Here is a 21,474-nt window from a genome sequence, read left to right as displayed (position 1 = left end):
TGTTAGTTGTAGAGTTAGAACGGCGGCGCGGTTATATTATCAAAATTTTGTGTTTTTTCTACTGAATCCAAATCTATAATTTAAAAACAAAATCGCATTTTTCAGATAATAACAAAAATGTAACTTTTTTATATGAATCATATGACAGCGTACCTATTAATTTCTCTGTAAAAGTTATTAATGCATCATACCCAAAATATGTACCTACTTCAAATAACCAAGATCTTTCAATTATTTTCATTTCGATCTAGTTATCCATGAAAATAGTAGTTTGGTTATGGTGTATTATGAACTTTTGTAGAGAATTTAATATACGCTGCCATATAAAAAGTTACATTTTTGTTGTAATCTGAAAAATGCGATATTGTTTTGTTTTTTTTTATTACATCAAATTTGGATTCAGTAGACAAAATTACACAATTTTGATCATTTAACCGTCTTACTAACTCTACAACTAGGAAAGTGAGCAATAGTAGTACCATTGTATATTTATTACAATGGCAGTACCTACCGACTTAATTTGAAACAGACTGTAGATATACCCTCCTCGACTCTGCATACGTGTACGCCACTGGCCACAATTTTAAAATAGCCAACTTGTCTTGAACACCCTATAGCTGCCTAGGGTCCCCGAGGACTCTACTGCTCGAGGAAATCATCATTTTTGGCATTTTGTAAAATTCGACTTTACAATAGTTAAAATAGGTAAGTATTTTCGATCCTTGTACGCGCTTCTGGCTTCAATAGATCACTAGTTCTTTATTATGTCATTTGAAGGAACCACCATTGTTTATTATTTAAGTCTGAAAAAAGTCTTATTAAATTTTTAACATTTTGTAATAGTGGTAGGCGTTGACAAAATGTCAAAATAATTAATTGATGGTTTCTGTAAGTGGCATATACACGACTCGACAAATGAACCGATACGTTATAAATTTATGCATGTCTTCTCTGTTCATTATAATATTATACAAAAGGTACAATGGAGGTACGCCACTGGTCACGCATGGCTGAAGATATAAACTGCTGATAGTATACAGAAAACAAACACAGTTTTGTGCACCAACAATATGTCCGACACACACCCTCTTCCATAGTCTAAGGTGCCGTACATCATTGTATTCGTAATAAAATACAGTATGTCCTTTTTTTCCAGTTCATATTGTAACGAAGCACCCGTTTTAGTGACCAATGAACACCCGGTATCTAGAAGCGTTTCAAGTTGGACACTTCCTTAGGAAAATTGTCCTGCTGAAAATATTTATGTTGGTAGCAGTTGAAGATACAAAGTAAAAGTCATTGATTTAACTTCTACAGTTTGTTTTAGCGGCTGCAACCGTAAATAAAAGCTTAATTAATTCGTCGTTTGTAACCGTTCCCGTGAAGATATTTCAATTGTCTTTGTTGCGTTCGAGGATTATTGTGTCGCTTTCCTGCAAGGACGTAATTACTACCAAGTGGGCTTTCACTTTAATTTGACTGCCACCAGTAAAAACAGCATTTAACATTTTCAAAAATGTATATTCAGCGTCACAACAACAATAACATAAATATACAGTCTTCAATTAATAGTCGTAAAATATTGAAAAACAACAAAATCACCATCACCGGCCATCAAATCTCCTCTTCACTATCCGCAACCGCATTTTCAAATATATGATCAATAGACTTGATAATCTGTTCAATCTGCTTGTTGGCTACATGAAATTCCTTTTCAAAGTCGGATAACGTGTCGTCATCAAGTTCTGGCTCTTCAAAGAAAGTTAGACTTTCTTCATCGGAATAAACATTAGGTGCAAGTTCATAGCCATCAAGCTCGGCTGAAATAATTTCAATAGTTTGATCTTCGTTTGGAGCGATCAAAGTTGTTTCTTCGCTATCTTCACCTTCAAAGACTGTATTTTTAACTTTGATTTTTAAGTTGTCCTTTGTCACTCGGTATTCCAATGACGCTTTTCTTCTTCGGGGTTTATGCTTTTTGTCCGGTTTTACCATGCCGCTAACTTCTGAACCGGTTACCAAGTTATAATTTACAAACGCCTCCCTCACTTTGTCTTTAATTAAGCTTTTGTTTATGATGTGACGATTTGAATCGATGATGTTCAAAATTTCTTCCTGAATCTTTGCCAATTCTTCCCTTTCTAGATTTTCTCTTTCCGCCCTAATAATGCTTTTTATAACATCCTTCGTGCTCTCTTTTTTCTCTGCTTCTAAAGCAGTCATTTCATTTGTTAGGTTTTGCATCTTTGCCTGTTTGAAATTGTGTATCACTTGCCGAATTTGTTCTTTAACACCAAATACGTCATTGGAGCTTTCCAGTGGTTCGATTTCTGCTGCCACGGAATCAACCACATTAACATCTGGGTCATTGAATTCTATCGTTTTGATTTCTTGTGTTTTCTCTCTAATTATTCGTTTAGTTGCGCTATCATCAGCATTTTTATTATCATTTTCGCTTTTTTCACTGGTTACACGTACATTTGCTGATGCCCGCTTCTTATCTTGCGTTTTTCCTTTGGATTTCAGTTCTGTAATTGATTCTTTTCGGACATCTACCTTCATATCGTCCACATTTTCATCAAATGTTACTTTTTTCTCATGTTCTATTATTGCAATATTATCACTCTTTTTTGAGCCAGCTGATTTCGTATCCAAAGAGACGTCTAATTTAGTTTTTTTTTCAATATCTTTTTCGTTAGAAAAATTAGGTTTTAATGTTATTTTTGAGCTGATTTTTGGGGCATTGGATTCTACACTTTTTAATGGTTTTACTCTCTTAATAGGTTCGAGAGGTTTTATCTCCAATTTAGCTTGCTTTAGATTGTTGTACTTCTTACCCGAATTCTCCTCTGCGATAACATCTGCTTTAAGTTCTTTTACTAGCTTCTTCATACTGACACCATCAGCAACAATCTCTTCTACTTCCGTATTTATTTCCTCATCTTCTGAAATTTCGTCACTGGCACCATCAGTATTATCTTGCGTAAGCTCTTGTGAACTACTCATCAATTCCAGATAATTATCCTTTCTTCTTAGAATATAGAGAACTGGCTTGGTTATTATCTTTATAGGTGGAATCGTAAAGTAATCGAAAGATATGTGGTGAAATGCTTCAACTACATCTATAGTGTCGTGCGTTCTGGAATACGGTATCAGGTTATTTGAAAATTTACTTTTGCCTTCAACGATCAGATGCGTGAATTTGTAACTTTCTATGCTTCCAGAATGCAAATTTTCAACTTTGCTGTATCTGTAATAGAAAGCAAATTTATATGCATTTTAAGTGAAAAATGTGCTGTCTATTGTAAGCAAAAGTACAAAAATAGTAACACACTAACTCTAAATTTCATTATCTATATTTCCAACTAATCGCACACTCACACACTTTCTATGCCAAAATCCAGATTAGTACCCAGAGCTTTCCGATCATACCTGTATGATTAAAATTACTTGCTTTAATTTTCAATGAAACAAAGTAATCGTTTAGTTTGTTCCTTGGTCCTATTGAAGTTACTTGAAGTGATTTGGTATGCCGCAAACGGCCCACTGGCATTTGTCTAAACAGTTCTATTTGCTTAATGCAAATGCAATGCGACCAATGGACAAATTATTTAGCATAAATACACCCTACGGCAAAGCTAAAAATATGCACCCTACCTTTTGGTACCATATGGTACACAGATTTTACTTACGTCCAATTAGGATGTATTTGAGTGAACCTTGACACTCCACTTTGTGCAGCTAAATTATCGATATGAAGTATTACATGAGGTTCGTCTCTTGCAATGCGATGAATGTGTGACATTGCCGCACCACCGGGATAATTAGTGCTTGAAATAGCTAATAAAAATATTGTAAATATCACATTCAAGAACAAATGCCCGCAAACTCCCAAGGAGAGCAAATGTTGCAATGGCGATTTGTATCGGTTTTCCCAACTGAAAGAGACCACTTTCTGTAATGCAATTACTATTCAACTTCGATACGTACATTCGGTGGCAGGCTGTTGCCGCCGCAACGTTCAATAAGGGAAAAATGTAAATTATGAATCTCAGTTCTTTGTGTGGCAAAAATGAGTATAAGAACACAAAGAGTAACGGTGGAATTATCAGTTTTCGCACTCTGCTGTCTAATATTGCACCAATTGGTACCAAGAAGACAGAGGCAGCCAATCCTCTGGGAATTGCTGAGTAAAAATACCACAAAAATGGCGAGGTCTGAGCATAATTAAGAAAAATTTTGGTAAATTTGTTTACTGGTTCATTACATTACGACTAGCAATACCATCTAAAATACAATTTTTATGACCCTTTATTGATCCCCAACTTTCAGATTTTTTCTTTACTTGTTTGAAACTTATAATCCAGTGACCATTAGGGAAACCCCATATAACTATTCGTAGGTACTCATACATTATACTGTGTCTGAACAGTGAGTACAAAAATTATTTCTCCATTTGTAAACGGAGAAAAGTTAGAGTACGTGACGTGGAACGACCATCAAAATCAGCAGAAAAGCGATGGCATCACTTTTCCGAACTGGCGTTACATGCTATTGGTCATAGAGTGGGCGTATCTTATTTTCGAAATTTTAGTTGTGATTCGTGAGAGAGAATAAGGCTCGCAATAAAACATTTAAATGCCTTTTCTTGTGACTAAAAACCTGCATTTGAAATTTTTGAAAAATCCTAAAAATAGGTAACTGAGATATCACCGGTAAGCTGAAAATGTCAAATTTCGTTTGCATTTTCGCAACTTTTTTTCAGAGAATCTGTTTATGAGAATTTCCATAACACTCTAGATGTAGAAGCTACTTTCTTATTTCTTATGGACGCCATATTGGATTTTTACGAAATCAGATAAAAATGAATGTAAAACATTTGATTTTGAAATTTTTCTTGTAAATTTATGTAAAAGTAGAGAGTATGACACGTCACTATTTTTCTTTTTTTGTCCTCTATCTCATTCCCTAAGAATCTAACATGGCGTCCATAAGAAATAAGAAAGTATTAGCTCACTGTAGCTTCTACATTTAGCGTGTTACAGAAATTCTGATAACAGATTCAAATTCTCGAAAAAAATTGCCAATAGAAGGTGCAAACGGGAACCGTCCATTTCCGACCGTTTAAGCTAAGGAAAACGAAAACAAAATTTCACATTTTCAGTTTTTCGGTGGTATCTGTTATTTTCAAAGATTTTTCAAAAATTTCAAATACGTTTTTTTAGTTACAAAAAGGAGCAACTTTGTCCCTATTCAACCTACACTGTATCTCTCACCGTTACCGAGATCCCACTGGTAAGCCACGAATTTGAACCACCCTCTACATACATACAATGTATGTTTTGTTTTCTACATAAATATACTTTATTTCGTCTTAATAAAAAAATGTTGGTTTAAAAAAGTGAGTAAATCTTCCATCCGACATTTGTGAACATATCTTGTTATATTACAAAATATGTAGTTACTTATTTTATTACATTTCAGTTTACCTAAGTCGGTATACTGTACTATGATTTATTTTTATATTTTCCATTTGTTTGGTGCACTATTTGTTACTGCTTTATTGAAGGTACCTACTTGTAGGTATTTTATGATTATGTATGTTTTTTACCTAACCCTTAAGTGATACTGCCAGTCGTAATGTGCATCTGTTCCTAATGATTTAATACCATAGAAACACAAAAATACCAATACCTCGAACGCTATTCTTTAAGGATACCCCGTAATCCGAACTTCGGTTTAATATAGTATTAAACCAGAGAACTTCTCCTTCCGGCCAAAGAGGACGATTCCAGAAAATGGAGTCAATTACTACTGTAACGGACAAGGCAATAATGCCAAACGGAATTGCAAGTATGAAAAGCCTAAAAATAGTAAAAATCAGATTTATAGAAAAATATGAACCATACTATGTTACATTAATAATCTTACTCTTTTATTGTAATTCGTTTAAAGATCAAATCGTGGAGCAACAACAGTCCTAAAAGTAAAGCTAGCTCGGCTCGAAATATGATTATCGCAAATGCAGAGAAACCAATGAATGATTTATTGTTGTTATTTAACCACCCATTTATAGCTAATAAAACTAGAAAAAAGCATAAGTACTTAAAGTGAGACACGCAATATCACTCCTTACCTAAAGCTAAAGCGAAAATATTGGGTAAAGGTCGACTTAGGTAGAACATAAAATGACTTTGAGTCACTGTAAGTGCAATAAACCATTGCAACCAGCTCACACCGAAAATACTTTCTAATGTTTTACTTAGTTTGTGAAATGAAGTTATTACGCATCCACCCAACGCTGCCCTAACTAAAATATAAGTTGAAGTAATACAATGGAGGACTTATCGCATCTTACCTAAGTATTGAGCCCAAAATTTGTTTAGTTCAAAATATTGAATGAGCGCTGCAAACGGTGATACTAAAATTGAAATAAAAAGGGGACCTATAAACGTTCGTGGGACCACACCAGGAAACTCATGATGATCGTACTAAAAGGCATTTTGTTACTACAAGTCAAACTTCACACCACTAATCATGTACAGCAGATAAATTAAGCTGGTGGTACAGAATATCGTGCATAGCTTGTAAATTGAAGCTCTCTTCTACTTTGGTGAATGGACAATAAATAAGGTGTGCGGCTGCTATTATCATCATTATTTGCGACATTTTGGTCGTTGATAAACGTTAATAATATTTATTTACATAATTATATACAAATTAGATCCAAAATAGAATTAACCTAACCTAAAAATAACTTAAAGCACGTGGGAATGACGTTTCAAAACGGGAGCCAATAAGATGTGTCCTATTTCGCCGGTAATTTTTCTGGGACGGATTAAGGACCAGAGTACACATTTTGAATGTATTTCATAAACGAAGGTATTTTTATTCATTTACAAAGGTCACATTTAACAGTATAGTACTGTTACAATATTCATTGCGCTATTTTTTCTGTGTAAGGTGTATTGCCTAACCGTAGGGACACGTCATCACAGTGTACAGTCACAGATATACGTAAAATATCTGTGGTAAAACGTAGCGATCTACACAGCATCAATATCATAAAGGTAAAATATCACATAAGTACCTAAACATAGGACTTCTAAATATAAGGGATGCTTTGCCTATGTGGCTCCCCATGCACTTAATTTAATTTTTGAATTTATAAATTTAAGTTACCCCAACTTCAAATCTAAAGTCAATGGGTCTTTAATACTATACGTAAAATTAAAGTTTAACTTGCACTTAAAGTCATATTATTACTTTTATTATTTTATTACCTTTATTTGTCTTTCTTTTTTGTTTTGTTGTTTACTAAATACAATCATAATGTAAGTTATATTATAGCAAAGAGTAAACTCCTTGATTATAGCTAAGCTGTGCCATTATTATTATATACTTTCGCAGAATGGAAGAACGACCACGTCGAATTTTTGCCTTTGCGTCTTTGTTTTCATCATTAATAAATAAAATATTATTATTATAAGTACGTATGCTAGCGAAGGTTTCTGATCTAGTAAACGTAGGTCAGGTGCGGCGGCGCAGCCATCGAAACAGAACTTATGTCTCATTCAGGAGAAAAAACAATTCTACTAGTTTGGAATAATAAGTGTGGATCATTCTGATAAACAAACAAATTATTAATCTTCCAGAAAGCTTGTCCACAGAAAATGTGTGCTCAAATAAAAGCCTTTTTAGCTTTTAATACTTTACTTTATCTAAATGTAACAATACAATGATGATCAGACAAAATCAATTCCACTTTCTAGATACATCTTGGTAATCACCATCTGGGGCATAATAGTTATGTATTGACGGTGTGTCGGAAGGACCTTCAATTTTCAATGGTAATAACATCGGCTCAATCTAAAATTACAATTCATTTTTATTTTTGGCAACCAGATAAAGGATACTTACTTGAACAGCTTCTAGGTATAATTCCTCCGATTCCTTACGTAATTCATCAACAGCCTTTTGCTGGGCATACATGATCCTATCGACCAACTGAATATCGGCCAAATGCTCCTCGTGCTTGTACTTGGCCCACTGTTTTTCCAAGAGCTCCCTTGTTTCTAAAACTCCCTTGCTGTATTTGAAGGGTTGACGTACTCTCTCTCTGAAAAAATGTTCACATGCAGATTAAGCTAGGTACATAATGTGATTTGCTACTTTTGATTGTCAAGGAGAACAAGTGGTATTTCACATTCTTCAATGGGTTTCAGTTGACGAGCATTTTTTTCCAGTCGACGAATTTGTTTTTCAATTTTTCTCTTTTTCCGATCTTCTCTAGCTTTAATGATGGCAGGATCAAGCCTTTTCTTCTTCTTTAACGGCTCTCCGCTGAAATGTTGTCACTAAAATACTACACTGATGGGAAACCACTTACGCTAAGCAAGGTGAGGTGTGAAACAAGAGCTTAGAGGTTCTACATGGTAAAGGGAGAAGAGATAACCTAAAAATTGTTGTTAAAACTTGAACACTAGAAAGATACCTAATACCTACCTACTAAATGATGAGATTATGCTTATCATTACTTATGTATAGAATTGCTTGAATTAAAAATTGGATTGAGATGCAATACAACAGGGTACAGAAGTGTTTATTGTACCTCTTCGCTGTTGTGGTTGTGGTAGTTTTTTATCCGTGCAGAGAACACAGAAACGTGCCTAGAAGAGATATGGACAGGTTAAAATCTCAAATTTATCACATAACGGATCCTATTCCATTCAAACATAATTTCAAAGGGAAAATATGTATGAGGTTTGAATAAACAAAATATGATATTGATATGCCCAAACTCATTTGGTGAATGCGTCCAGCAATAAGGTGCTGGATCAGCTGTCACCAAAATTTGACATCTCAAAAGAAATCGTAATTAAATTGCACGGCCTTCTTCTCTTTCTCCAAATTTACTTGTAAAAACCTAGCCATCTATTTCTGAGTAAAATGAATTCTGCGCGGGTAAGTAGTACCGAAAATCGCTTGTATTTTGTAAATACATAATTTAATTCCTTCTAAGATTTAGTGCAGCAACAATTGTTATGTAACTGTTTCATGATATCAAATACTATAAAAATAGGGAAACTATTAGCTTTGTATTTCAGAAAGTGCTACCTCTTGCTCGTATTTGTGCCAGACAGCTTGCACAAGATGCTAAACATGGGGAAGTAAAAGAAGTTCCATCGAAATACTTCGCTAGATTGAAAGAAGCCCAGAAAAGATTTCAGGTATTAATTCACAGCAACAGAGTAAAGGTCATTAATAGCTGAGTTAATTACAGGTGGACGATGGTGTTCCAATTTTCCTCAAAGCAGGTTTACGAGATAGAGTCTTGTATCGAGCAACCGCAGCACTTACATTTGTCGGGATGGCCATGTCGGCTCAAGTACTTTATAGTTTAGCTATCCGCTAATGTTTTTAGTTATTTAAGAAAGTAGAAAAAGTGTAATATCATACCTTTAATATAGTGATGTATAATCAGTGATAATTTTTGTTTAAATTCATGGGAGAATTGTAGTGATCCATTGTTATGTATACAGTGCATTTCAAAACTATTATCTTAGGTATATTAGTGCACTAATCGTTGGTTGAAAATCATTCATTTGTACCTAATTTAAGAGATATCATTGGTTTCTCTTCTGTATACCTTGCTAAATAATTTGTTGTACTGTCCCAAATACTAATGGCAGTCTACATAGAATGGAGCGGAGTAAGTTGAACTACTAAATTTGCAATGAATGATAAGTTCCAAACATTTTCAATTATTTATTACTTCCTAAACATCAATTTGGGTAATTTGGAGAAATTTGTGCATGTTTGAAGTGGTTACGAGACTTTCACTGATTGTGTACCCTAAAAGGAAAGAGTCATTTCAGCCCATCTTTGGCCGTTTGCAACGACAAAGCTAGGGTAAGTGTAGCTCAAAATCCATGGCAACCATTGTCGCATCGTTGCCATTGATTTTAGGCTACAGTTAAGCTAAGCTCAGCTTAAATTTGTCAGTGCAAACCATTGCAAACAGCCATTAGTGTACTTAACCTACCTGCAGGCTAAGATCATACTATATCATATAAGCCTGCAGGTTCTATGCTAACTAGAAACTGCACACTACAGTAATACGAAAATAAAACCAATATATGTACAGCAAGATATAGAATTGGTCATGTACTATAAGGTCGGGGGTGAAGGAGATCTAAGAGAACACGGTGATGAATTCTTGATGGAGGCGATGCGCGAGTGTTTTTTTCGCTCGTGAGCGCTTTTAACCGCCCTCAAGCGCTGCTGAGGGGTTAAGCGCCGCTCGCGACCGTTTTTTTAAAAAGCATCGCTTCAATCTCAAAAGTGCGATTTCAGTTCAACTTATCATGGTGAAGGTATTACAAATAAATCAGCTTTGTATCTATCGCATGTACCTACATAACTGTACTTTTTTGCAGGACTATAAGGAGTTTTGTTATTGCATAATTTTCTGCATTGCACATTGTATTTTTTAGATAAAAATGCCTTTTAATTCAATAACGAAGTTTATATAGCTCAACGCAAAATGTTATATTCGAATATTAACACATGTGGTGTTCCATTAGAAGTGTGTTTTTGTCAAATGTTGAGAATGCAACTGCCAATTGTTTTTTCTGTTTTCACCATTGTAATCAACGTAAAAAAAACAAGTATGACAAAATAGCCCTCCAAAACCATATAAGATATGACAGTCAAAATTAGAGGAAAGATGGGCAATTAAAAAGTTTATTCAATTTATCATCATGCTTGAAAGAAAACCAGAAAATTTCGTATTCCTTTTTTTCTGATGACATTGGAACAGATCCAAAAAAATAAAAAAACTTTCCCATTGCGACTTTTTGAACCCTACAATACACCATTCAGAGATTTTATGTTTCGTTTAATAGAAATCATCAACTTTCCTTTTTATATGGCCCTTAAAAAAGTACCCACTGTATTGAGTACCACTTATTATACGATATACAGCACAGAAAAATTTCAACAGAATGGAGCACCTGTGCACGACGCCCTAATTATGTGAGAATACCAATCAGACAAATTTCCTGGCAAACGGAAAATTTTTGAAATTCAACGGTAAAGTGAAATAAATCATTGTGCATTCCAATGACATTTAATGTCTTTCCTATTAAAAATGAGACGCAAAGCACGAATTAAAATGAATTTCAGAACAAGTAACTATTGTTTCCATGGAATTTTTCTTTTTCTGATTTTTACGTCATAAAATAATCATACATTTAACTATGTATTAATAAATAACTTAATTATTAACAATTTATTTTCCTAATTCATTCGGTTAATTTAAATGTGAGTTCATGGTATCATTATTAAAATAACATTTTGTTTATTATTCAATGCTGTGATAGCATCGCAGGTTTCTTTAGTAACGCCTGGACTTCCATCTACTACACAATATCACTTGTTTATTGTGCTAGGATGTGGTGGTAAATTTTTCCATACTTTCCGCAAGTACATGCCTTTGAAGAATAAAATTCCAATAAAGTGCAAAACTTCAAATCTCAGGGAGTACTAGCATAAATTGCAATTACAGAGGTCCAGTATCCTAAAAATAAACAAACGTATGTGATAAATTACACATATTTGATATACTTACCATTCATTTATTTGAAGAATTGCTTGACACAAGATTTTTATCCTTAAGACGAAGAATAACATCTTTCAAACATTTAACTCTTTTATTGAGATATCTATTTTTGGCTTGCAACGATTTGATTAATTTATTTTTCTTCAATAATTCTGATTTGGCAAGTCTAACCACTCGTTTAGCCCTTCTGGGTGTTTCTACATCAGGACTACCTACTTCCGAAATATATCGTGGTTCTATAAACCACCTTATTTTAGGTGTGGAAGGGGCTAAAATAAAATTAAAAAAATTACTAATTGTGACATCCACGTGTAAGATAATTGGGAGTGTTCAGAAAGCAACACACTTTCAAGTACTCCATTATACTTTGGGTTCATGCTATGTAAACGTTAGTAAATCAATAGTATAATAAAACACAACAAATCAGTTGATGGTTCAAGTAAAGGCATGTAAAGGTGGTAATAAGCATAAGAATGCACAGCGAGAATCGAGCACAGAAAGTTCGTTCTTGGTTCGTACATTAATGAGGTGTTAGTAACAATAAACTGCTTGTCGCAAATCCCATGGGACGCTCGCATACTTATTTCCACCTTTTACATCACTTATCGTACATACCCGTTATATCTGATAGTACATTGTTGGTTATTTCATTGTTCTGCAAGACTTCTGGAATGAATGGAATTATTTGTGAAGTGAAAGTAAGTTGAGATGTACTAGTTGAAGCATGTTGAACCATGTCATCGCCTTCAGGTAGGATTTTCGGATTCATTTTTTTACTTGCTTTCATTTGCAGAGTTGGACATGCGTTTCTTTTAAGGGTTATGTGACCGCCATGCCTGCGTGCATTCAAATCAATGAAGTCATCATTGTTAAAATGACGAGAGCACAGTCTTATGTTTTTCACATTATCCAGTTCCGACAGTGTACAAGCTTGAAGCCACCGATTCTTGCTGTTTTTGTCACTTGGGAATCTAAAAGTAAGTATGATATAAATGATTCGCAGATAATTTTAACTTACTTGTGCAAGGAAACCGACGAATCCACTTTCCCGCAAATATAGCAGTAGCGCATTCTTCAAAACTAAATCTAACCTAAAATTGTAAAACATTAAGTATTTTTTTACAATTATTGTGTATTACTTACCTACACTAATTTATACAACTACAAAAGTCTTTACTTTAAAATTACACTAAAGGAAGTCGATAACACACCAAAAACACAGCAAAAACATTAACAACAAACTCCTAGCAAACAATTGAACAAAATCCGTTGGACTTGGACGGTTGACCGTTATGTCACAGAACAGTATCACAAAACACTCAAGCGTAGCGTAGTTATGTTGTTTGTTGTTCTATGGTTATGTCAAACAGTGGTAAATGATCAGATGGGTAATTATTTCAAATGAATCTATTTAAAATACTATTTTGTATTTTGTATTTTAAATAAAATTATAAAAACTATTTTATATTTAGATTTAGATAGATTTTTCAAGGTATTTTATATTTGAAACATTTCTGAATGAGAGACGATGTTTTTTTTTAGTAGGTATTTTCTTGCTTTATGATAATAACCCTCAAACATAATAGAGAAAGATGCTTGACTTTCAGTTTCCACAACCATTTTCATTACAGAAATCTGTAACAGGTAGATAGCAATGTAGATAGGCGTTTATTTGAAATATTTAGTTGAAATCCTATTTTCTATTTGGTATTTTAAATAGAAATACCTAAACCTATTTAGTATCTTGTATTTAAAATAAAGCATTTGTTATTTCGTATTTTCTATTTTAAATAGAAGTATTTTACCCAGCTCTGTTAAAATGACGTACATACAAGCGCACTCTAGGTGATTATAGGTCCTATCGTTGAGTCCCTAGACAAGGAAAGAGAAGTTGAGTCATAGAAAACCTAACCAGATTGCGTAAATTTTATATCTGAACATATCTCCGATCTTCAATTCTTAAGTTAAGGCGATATTAAATGATGCAATTTTTATTGCAACTCCTACGGCAACTATTGCTGCAATTATTGTGATTACACTATATGCAATTTATTTGGCAATTTTTTATACACCATTCCAATCAATATGGATAATACTTGAAAACGATATGTTCAGGTCAGTTTTGTAGCTCACGTGATTCTTTTGTTTTCTTTCTTGCAGTTTATTTCCCCACGTGTACCGCAAATACTACGTAGACGTACTGATTGACTAAATATGTGGACAAAAGAGGTTGTGAGAAATTGCGTCTCTCATCCAGGGGTTGTAACCCATATGAAATATAGGTTCCGGTTCCACACTATTTAAGAAGAAGAATTTAAGGTTCGGTTTTTAAGGGTTCCAATATAAATAAATAAAATTGTTATTAAAAATATAAATTATATTATTATAGAAAACATACAATAATACACAAAATTAAATTATATTTTTCTTTTGCATATACATATATTTAAATGTTTAATTTGAAACCTTTATTCATTGATTGAAACTTATTATTTTTAGCTGACGCGTTCGTTTCACCTCTAATCAGTTGTTCCTTTTCTTCAGCAGTAGTTTAAACTATTGTTTTCCTTGTACACTCTTCAACCCTTTTTCTGCTTTTTTGGTATTAGCACAGATATCCGCTCCGCAAATCTATGGTACCTATGTCACTCCGAAATATTTTATATTTGTTTAGCATATTGATTAAGTTGGTAGAAATTAGTGGGCACCTCTAAATAAAAATATTCAAAGATAAAAGCCAGAATTTGGATTTAAGGCTTTTGAAATTCCTTGCATATTCTATGTCCAACTTCAGAAGGCCATCAAGTTGATTAAGGATAAAGAAATAACTATGTCCAAATAATGGTGATCGCAATAGGCACCAGGCTCGAGCTACGAAGCTAAATATATTATTAATTGGAAAAAGCACAATTTCAAAAACTACAGTACACAAATAAGTTAAAAACATAATTTAATGCAAAATTTGAGTACAATAACATCTCTTCCTTGTGATTGTTTGAAATTAAAATGCTTCAATAATAAATTGGGTCATTTTATTAAGTACTGGGGTTATCACATTACTATACGAGTCGAGTTGTTTGTATATATTTCTGTGGTTAAAAGGGCCAAGCGCATTTGAAGTTTCTTGGAAAAGTAGACAGGGAAAGTGAAAACCATTCTCCAATATTTCTATGGTTGAAACAGTTTTTCATATAGCGACAGTTGACTGTAGCTTATTGCACACACAAAAAATTGAAATCAACATAAAATGTATTTACCTAAATAGTAACAATAAAAAACAATAAGATATCACTTCCTTGCATTCGTTTTCACCTTCTTCTTAGTTAATTTAACTTTGTTTACACTTTCTTGACTTTCCTTTTTCACCAATTTTTTTAACCCTTCCAGGGCTTCCGTGTACTGCTCACTTAAAGGTTCTAGCACCTCTTCTGATATTAAAATCTATAATAAAAAAACCATTATGACATAGATACCAGAATTTACAACCTCTTCCAAATTCCCTTTTCCTGCTGCATTCAACAAACCCTGAAACCCTTGCACCTCTGAATGATTTAGAATTGTAACGGCCAAACCAAGCTCTCCAGCCCTAGCGGTACGGCCAGCTCTGTGAATGTAAGTTTTCAAAAATTTGGGAGAAGTGTATGAAATAACGCATTTCACACTGGCCAAGTCAATACCTCGTGCTAATTTATCTGTGCAAATAATTCTGGAAGCGGAAAATTAAAAAAAGACAAAGAAAAGTAAAAACCTACATATCTACGATTCCTCTTGAAAACTCTTCAATTAATTTATTACGTTGCTTGGTTAAAAATCTTGAAGAAACTTCCACAACTTTTCGTTGATCCTTAAAGAATAACTGTAATAAAATGGCCAGCCTATGTGCACTTTTGACTGAGTGAGTGAAAACTAATGTTCTCTTTAAATTTTCCTGTTTGATGAATTGATATAAAACCAATGGTTTCAAGTCTGCAGAACACTGAATATATTTTTCAGTTAATTCTTTTGGCGTAGTATATTTGCCAATAAAGGAATCTGTACTAATTTTATCGGCTTTGAAATCTTCAACAACTGATGTAAATAATTTCGGCTGAAACAGTGACAATTTTTGTATTTTTTCCGGATCTTGTGACAAAGTAGCGGAGAACAATAGTTTTTGTGGGGGTCTTGGCTTGTCAAGTGTAAACAGGTTTAGAATTCGAAAATCTGAAAGTGACTGGATAAGAAAATGTCAAGTTATTGCATCTTACCATGTTGGTGAATGTGCTCTTCCAAATGATAAAGCCAGTCATTCTGAATATTGTCTAAAACTCTGTCGGCTTCATCAATGATTAAAAATTTCAGTTCACTCAAATCAAAACCCTTGGTCTCTTTTAAATGATGTACTAATCTCCCTGCTGTACATACAAGAATGTCTACTTTACTGTAATATCCAAATACATTGTCTACAAACAAACTTCAATTACTAGTCTATACTTAAAAGCTTGCAGGTATACTTTTCATTATAAGCTCATTTTGCTCTTGAGCAAATGTACTTTTTCCTGTAATTAACGACACCTTCAAATGTGTACCTCTCACATATTTATCAAATGTCTTGTAAACTTGAAATGCTAAATCTTGTGTAGGTAGTATAACCAAGGCACGTATTTTCTTCGTTACAAAACAGCTTAATGACTGTATTACAGGTAGCACAAATGCCAATGTTTTCCCACTACCTGTAGGTGCTGATACACAGATATCTCTTGGTATAATAAGATTCGATTGTTGATGCGATTTAATTAACCATGGAATAACTTCTGCTTGGACCGGAAAAAAGTGCTTCACGCCGTTATCTTTCAAGGTTTTCCTAAGTGTTTTATTGAGACATTTCATGTTTGATACTTTGCATTGCAAATCCTGTAAATTAACCGTAATCAATGTCGGATTTGATAACCACTTTGGAAGTATGCGTTTTATCTTGGGCTTTTTATCGTATTTGTCCGTTCCCAAAATTGTAAACCCTTCACCTTCCACTTTAGGAGCCACATTTTGTTCTTCACTCTGCTCAGTAGCTTCCACAAGATTGGAAGGTCCATCAATTGGATCATTCAAACTGCGAGTGTCAGATTGTAAGTCTGCTTGCATTTCACGTTTTTTTCTAATCCTCTCCTTTTTTCTGTTGATAATAATATTTTTGATGGGATTCTTGGTTTCATTGCGTTTAATTCTTTGTTGTTTTCTCTTTTCAATTTTCTTCAGAAGTCGCGTAATGTTACCACTTTCGTCAACCACCCTATTTGTTTCTTCAGGTCTAAAAGAAAACGGTGAAATACACTCAATCGTACTGAGCATTGCAATACCTATTTACTACAAACAAATCCATGTTAAATTATTAATAAATAAAATAGTACATTAAAGCAAAAAATTAGAGGTTATGCAAGCATAACATAACCAAAATCATGCTTTACATATAGTGTCTCTTGTCACGGCAAGGAAAAAAAATATATGCACATTAGAATGTGGCTAAGTTGCAAACTTTTTAAATATTTCTTTTGAGAACATTCGATTCCATTTTAAAGATTTGAAGACACACGAGTGGATTGTGGATCCGAATCCGGTGCAAGACTATTTATACCATTATTTTAAACGGATTCAAAAGGTGGAAATATGGGGTGTTCGATTTGTGTAGGGGCCTATATTTTTCATTTTCCTACAATCTATATTCGCGATTCAGAGTAACACTAGAGGCGCTGATGTAATTTAAAAATGGCGTGTATTGGTGAAACTAATTTGAAAGTGAATTGAATTTATCCTGCGGTTTATGAGATTTCAAAATATATCCCCTTAATCCTATCCTACCTAAAAGACCTTTTGCTTAATAACTCGAGGCTGTCTTGAATTAGCTTGAACCTACAATTAACTTAATTTTCTAATTACCATGAAAGATCACAATTACTTATCATTCAATTTCTAGAGCGCACTCGTATAACTGTACAACAACTCACCGACATTCCCTTACGTTGATTTTACTTTAAAACAGTCTACTTACACTACATGCCACAATTACACTGACCACATTTAAACGATAGGTATTCTTCCATGTGCCGTGCTTTAATAAATAACGATTTTTAATTTTGTTACTATTTGTGGCATAGGTACCTACTCGATCACACAAACTGCACATTACATCCTTGAATTTATGCCGTTTATGTTATTGTTTGTTGCAAGATTGCACTGATCATATGACCTTTTAAACTATCATTGCTCTTTAAGATGTAATTACTACGAAAGCGTAGAAGGGCCACATACTCTCCATTTTTACTTGCAATTGCGATTTACTATATCGCAATTGCGTCTTAATAACTTGCAATTGCGACTTACTATCTCGCAATTGCGACTTACTATCTCGCAATTGCAACTTATAATTCTCCATTTTGTACATTACTAGTCTTAACTTAAACATTCAACAGGTGAAGTGTTACACTTATTCTCTGAGGTGAGTAAGCAAGCGAGCATCCAGTTCCACAAATACCTTTAATCATATAAGACGCAATGCTAATAGTTGAGTCAAGCAAATAAATTACATACGAAAAAATTTTTGTGCGCATGCGCAGAACGCAACTTGCTTATTTATGGAGCAATTTGAACGAAATTTTGATGGTAGGTCCTTTTAATAAGAGCAAATAAATTGCTTGCACAACAAATTTTGTGCGCATGCGCAAAACGCAACTTTCTTATTTATGGAGCAATTTGAACTAAATTTTGATGACAATTCAACTCATGTATAAAAAATCGCATAAGCCGCAGTGCAATTGTCACTTTGACGGCGGCAAAAGTTACCTGCAACTTTTCCAGCGACAAATGCACGAGTGGTTTTTTCACTTATTCATTTTCGAACCAAATATCGTATTATCCTGTCCCATATGACTAGATGACGTCTGTCAATAATTGATTAGTTTGGTGAATTTCTTGTTCGTTAAATTGTCCTGCCGAATTACACTCGAGGTTTGTATTTAAACCGAGTAAATTTGTGTTGTTGCAATTCAAATCTGTTGCCTTTTAGCAATTGAACTCTAAAAACTGTCAACCTAAAAATGCTCCACCTTCGGTGTCGCATTTTTATTAGTTGACAGTTTTTCTCGTCTAATTGCTAGGCAACAGATTTTCATTACCTAAACAACCCAAATTTACTCGCTAAAATACAAACCTCTTGTGCAATTATAAGTGATAATGATTTAAAACTTAGAGAAAATCTTTGCGTTTTTGAAAACTGTATTTAGTCATCAGTATTACCATTGAATAAGAATAGTGTTTTTATTCAATGGTATTCATTCATCATCATGTTTTGAATATTTGGAATTTACTCCACCAACCTTAGATTAAAGTTGTATAAATACATTGTACTTACCTAAATTGTAACCAGTCTATACAAAATGTTTAAGACTGCCTTCTAGGTATATTTTGTTCAGGCATTCCGTTATTTAAATCCGTCATTTTTAGATGGATAAAGAAACCAGCTATCACCTTTCTACAGCACTGGAAGAGTTTCTAATTGGACGAAATGTAGCAGAAGATACTCTAAATTACCTTCGACTACATAAGGTATTATGTTCTGTGGTTATGTATGATTGCTTACACACTAATATTACTTTCTTAGATTGACACGGATATTATTGCTTTAATGGATGAAACGGAACTTTCAAAATTATTTGCATCTTATGGAGATAGACTTGCTGTTGTAGATTTTTGTAAACGACAAGTTCATACAAACAATCGCAAAATCAGTTTGTTTGATCGTCTTCGCAAAAAAGTGTCAAACAAACGCAAACATAGTAACTCTTACAGCGAAGACGATGATTCAATGCAACCAAGCAGTACAAAACCCCGAAATGGTAAAAATACGAGACTCATAAAACTTGGATGGTTTCACTACAATGAAACATTCAAGGAACCGAAGCAAGTACGAGCAATTAACGGAGGCGGTAGTAGAGATGTTCGCGTACCTAAATATTACAATAAACAAGACATCATTGACGAAGGATGCAATCTATTTTTCCCTAACGGTACATCTTCAAAAGGACTAAAGTTGTCCGATATGAACACTACCCTATTAGACTTTTGTGCTAAAGAACTAGAGGATGAAGTAATGACCATTGAACAAATGTTTCAAACTGCTAAAATAACGCGACTCCACCTGTATTTGTGCACTACTCCAAAGAAAAGAAAGGAAGTATGTGAGACTGTCACAAGTGAAACTGCGGATACAAGGGGCACCAGCGACACAATGTATGGGGAAGTACCAACACAACTTTCTTCTGACCTTACGGAATTCCAGTGCAGTTACAACATTGAAGATTTCCTTTGTTTACCACCGGATGCAGTGGTTGCAAACGACAGGTTGTTAGCAACACAAATACAAAACGAAGAGAACGACGGTTTCATTTTGTCATTGGAACAGAATACTGAGAATACACCTGTTACTCCTGTGAGTCCAACAGCCGATATCTCGATTTGTCTTCATAGAGGACGGGTATTTGAAGAGCTAATAAATATATTTCTGGAGAGAAGAATGGTCGGTAGTAAAATACATGTAACTCTCATGCTCCCCAATGGTGAATTGGAGTGTGCCGAAGATTTGGGTGGGGTATGGAGGGATGCACTTAGCGAGTTTTGGAATTCCATGTATGAAAAATGCACAATCGGTACAAACATTAAAGTTCCCCAACTAAGACACGATTTTGGAGTAGAAAAATGGTCAGCAATCGCGGAAGTATTAAAACAAGGTTGGATTACTGACAAGTATTTTCCCATCAGATTATCGAAATGTTTCATGGAATACACAATTTTCAAACAATGTTCTGGAGACGTAACTACCGATTTTTTTGGTTACATTAGCGAAGACGACAAACAGTATTCCGTGAGGCAATTGGCCATTTTGAGTCGATTCCTACGGACGAACTCCTTGATGTGTTAGGTCGTTACGATTGTAAAACTCTGGCGAAAGAAGATAATATTAAACAAATCATTGACGAACTAGCCCACCAAGAAATTCTTCAGAAGTCTGCTTTCATATCTGATTGCTTTAATAAAGTCCTAGTAAATTTGGTAGATGTCAACGAATTTAATGAAATTTATAGAACTAGCAATCCAACATCTAGAAACATACTAGCAGCTTTGTTATATGATGACAACTTGTCCGAGGAAGCAGAAAAAGTATCTGCTATGTTAAAGAGATATATACGTGAGGCTCCTGAGAATATTCGTATGGCTTTTCTAAGGTTTGCAACGGGGGCTGACATCCTTTTGGGTAATAAAATAAAAATTATATTTTCCAAATCTGATGGTTTCAGCCGTCGACCGATTGCCCATACATGCACAAATACTTTAGAAGTTCCCGATTGTTATGATAATTTCATGGAGTTTCGTTCAGAATTCAATTGTATATTAACCTCTAACATCTGGATAATGGATATTTTTTAATTTTTACATATTTTATTTTATAATTTTACCATAATAAGAATGATTGTTTCGTTTTATTACTAAATAAAAAATACGTTCGGCATTATTTGAAAATAAACTGGATAAATTAACTGTAGGTATCTGTAACTCTGCGAGATTGGTTTATTCAAGGTTCAGATTATTGGGAATAATAGCAAAAAATTAGATTAACGATTTAACGGTTATACCTATTGTACGACTGAGTTTACATCACAGAACAGGAAATGTTTAATTCAAATAACTTCGAAATCTGTAACCTGCTTGAATTCCTCCAAAGGATATACATACCTTAGGTACCTACTTACATATGTACGCAGTAGTTTTTTTTTAACCAACTGGCAGTTCCTTTGGAGTTCGTATCTCGACGGCGATTGTAC

The 21,474-nt window shown here is 34.0% G+C and overlaps 7 protein-coding genes across 9 annotated transcripts in view; 2 read left to right on the top strand and 5 right to left on the bottom strand.

Moving 5' to 3' along the window:
• The window catches only part of LOC116170367, a 631,383-nt gene that overhangs the window by 453,770 nt on the left and 156,139 nt on the right, over positions 1-21,474 (bottom strand). The gene's annotated exons all lie outside the window — the stretch shown is intronic.
• Positions 1,501-6,773, bottom strand: LOC116170268 (probable Dol-P-Man:Man(7)GlcNAc(2)-PP-Dol alpha-1,6-mannosyltransferase). Its single transcript, XM_031486542.1, has 8 exons — positions 6,544-6,773; positions 6,359-6,491; positions 6,137-6,310; positions 5,932-6,085; positions 5,720-5,864; positions 3,991-4,217; positions 3,693-3,938; positions 1,501-3,250 (listed from the first exon to the last, which is right to left on the bottom strand). Exons 1-8 carry the CDS (start codon positions 6,667-6,669, stop codon positions 1,615-1,617), a joined length of 2,841 nt encoding a protein of 946 aa, XP_031342402.1. The 5' UTR covers positions 6,670-6,773; the 3' UTR covers positions 1,501-1,614.
• Positions 7,695-8,722, bottom strand: LOC116170491 (39S ribosomal protein L40, mitochondrial). The gene is made up of 5 exons (XM_031486937.1): positions 8,506-8,722; positions 8,390-8,455; positions 8,173-8,343; positions 7,921-8,119; positions 7,695-7,869 (listed from the first exon to the last, which is right to left on the bottom strand). Exons 1-5 carry the CDS (start codon positions 8,532-8,534, stop codon positions 7,756-7,758), a joined length of 579 nt encoding a protein of 192 aa, XP_031342797.1. The 5' UTR covers positions 8,535-8,722; the 3' UTR covers positions 7,695-7,755.
• LOC116170509 (cytochrome c oxidase subunit 7A2, mitochondrial-like) lies at positions 8,811-9,490 on the top strand. Its single transcript, XM_031486962.1, has 3 exons — positions 8,811-8,964; positions 9,108-9,230; positions 9,284-9,490. Exons 1-3 carry the CDS (start codon positions 8,950-8,952, stop codon positions 9,413-9,415), a joined length of 270 nt encoding a protein of 89 aa, XP_031342822.1. The 5' UTR covers positions 8,811-8,949; the 3' UTR covers positions 9,416-9,490.
• On the bottom strand, positions 11,191-12,988 carry LOC116170464. Of its 3 annotated transcripts, XM_031486911.1 has the most exons (6): positions 12,767-12,988; positions 12,642-12,714; positions 12,338-12,594; positions 12,239-12,289; positions 11,633-11,892; positions 11,191-11,581 (listed from the first exon to the last, which is right to left on the bottom strand). In XM_031486911.1, exons 2-5 carry the CDS (start codon positions 12,692-12,694, stop codon positions 11,636-11,638), a joined length of 618 nt encoding a protein of 205 aa, XP_031342771.1. In that variant the 5' UTR covers positions 12,695-12,714; positions 12,767-12,988; the 3' UTR covers positions 11,191-11,581; positions 11,633-11,635. The 3 variants fall into 3 exon arrangements, with proteins under 3 accessions (XP_031342771.1, XP_031342763.1, XP_031342755.1); XM_031486903.1 differs by having other exon boundaries at positions 11,202-11,581; positions 12,239-12,594; positions 12,771-12,976; XM_031486895.1 differs by having other exon boundaries at positions 11,204-11,581; positions 12,239-12,594; positions 12,767-12,975.
• LOC116170340 (probable ATP-dependent RNA helicase Dbp73D) lies at positions 14,855-17,067 on the bottom strand. The gene is made up of 6 exons (XM_031486661.1): positions 16,960-17,067; positions 16,117-16,910; positions 15,871-16,065; positions 15,376-15,826; positions 15,110-15,329; positions 14,855-15,064 (listed from the first exon to the last, which is right to left on the bottom strand). Exons 1-6 carry the CDS (start codon positions 16,980-16,982, stop codon positions 14,912-14,914), a joined length of 1,836 nt encoding a protein of 611 aa, XP_031342521.1. The 5' UTR covers positions 16,983-17,067; the 3' UTR covers positions 14,855-14,911.
• On the top strand, positions 18,968-20,573 carry LOC116161076. The gene is made up of 3 exons (XM_031474287.1): positions 18,968-19,053; positions 19,100-19,201; positions 19,257-20,573. Exons 2-3 carry the CDS (start codon positions 19,100-19,102, stop codon positions 20,571-20,573), a joined length of 1,419 nt encoding a protein of 472 aa, XP_031330147.1. The 5' UTR covers positions 18,968-19,053.

Source organism: Photinus pyralis, unplaced genomic scaffold, assembly GCF_008802855.1.
Source record: "Photinus pyralis isolate 1611_PpyrPB1 unplaced genomic scaffold, Ppyr1.3 Ppyr1.4_LG1, whole genome shotgun sequence".
Taxonomy (NCBI): domain Eukaryota; kingdom Metazoa; phylum Arthropoda; class Insecta; order Coleoptera; family Lampyridae; genus Photinus; species Photinus pyralis.
Note: the sequence above shows the minus strand (reverse complement) of the source record. Positions and strands in the feature narration are given on the sequence as shown.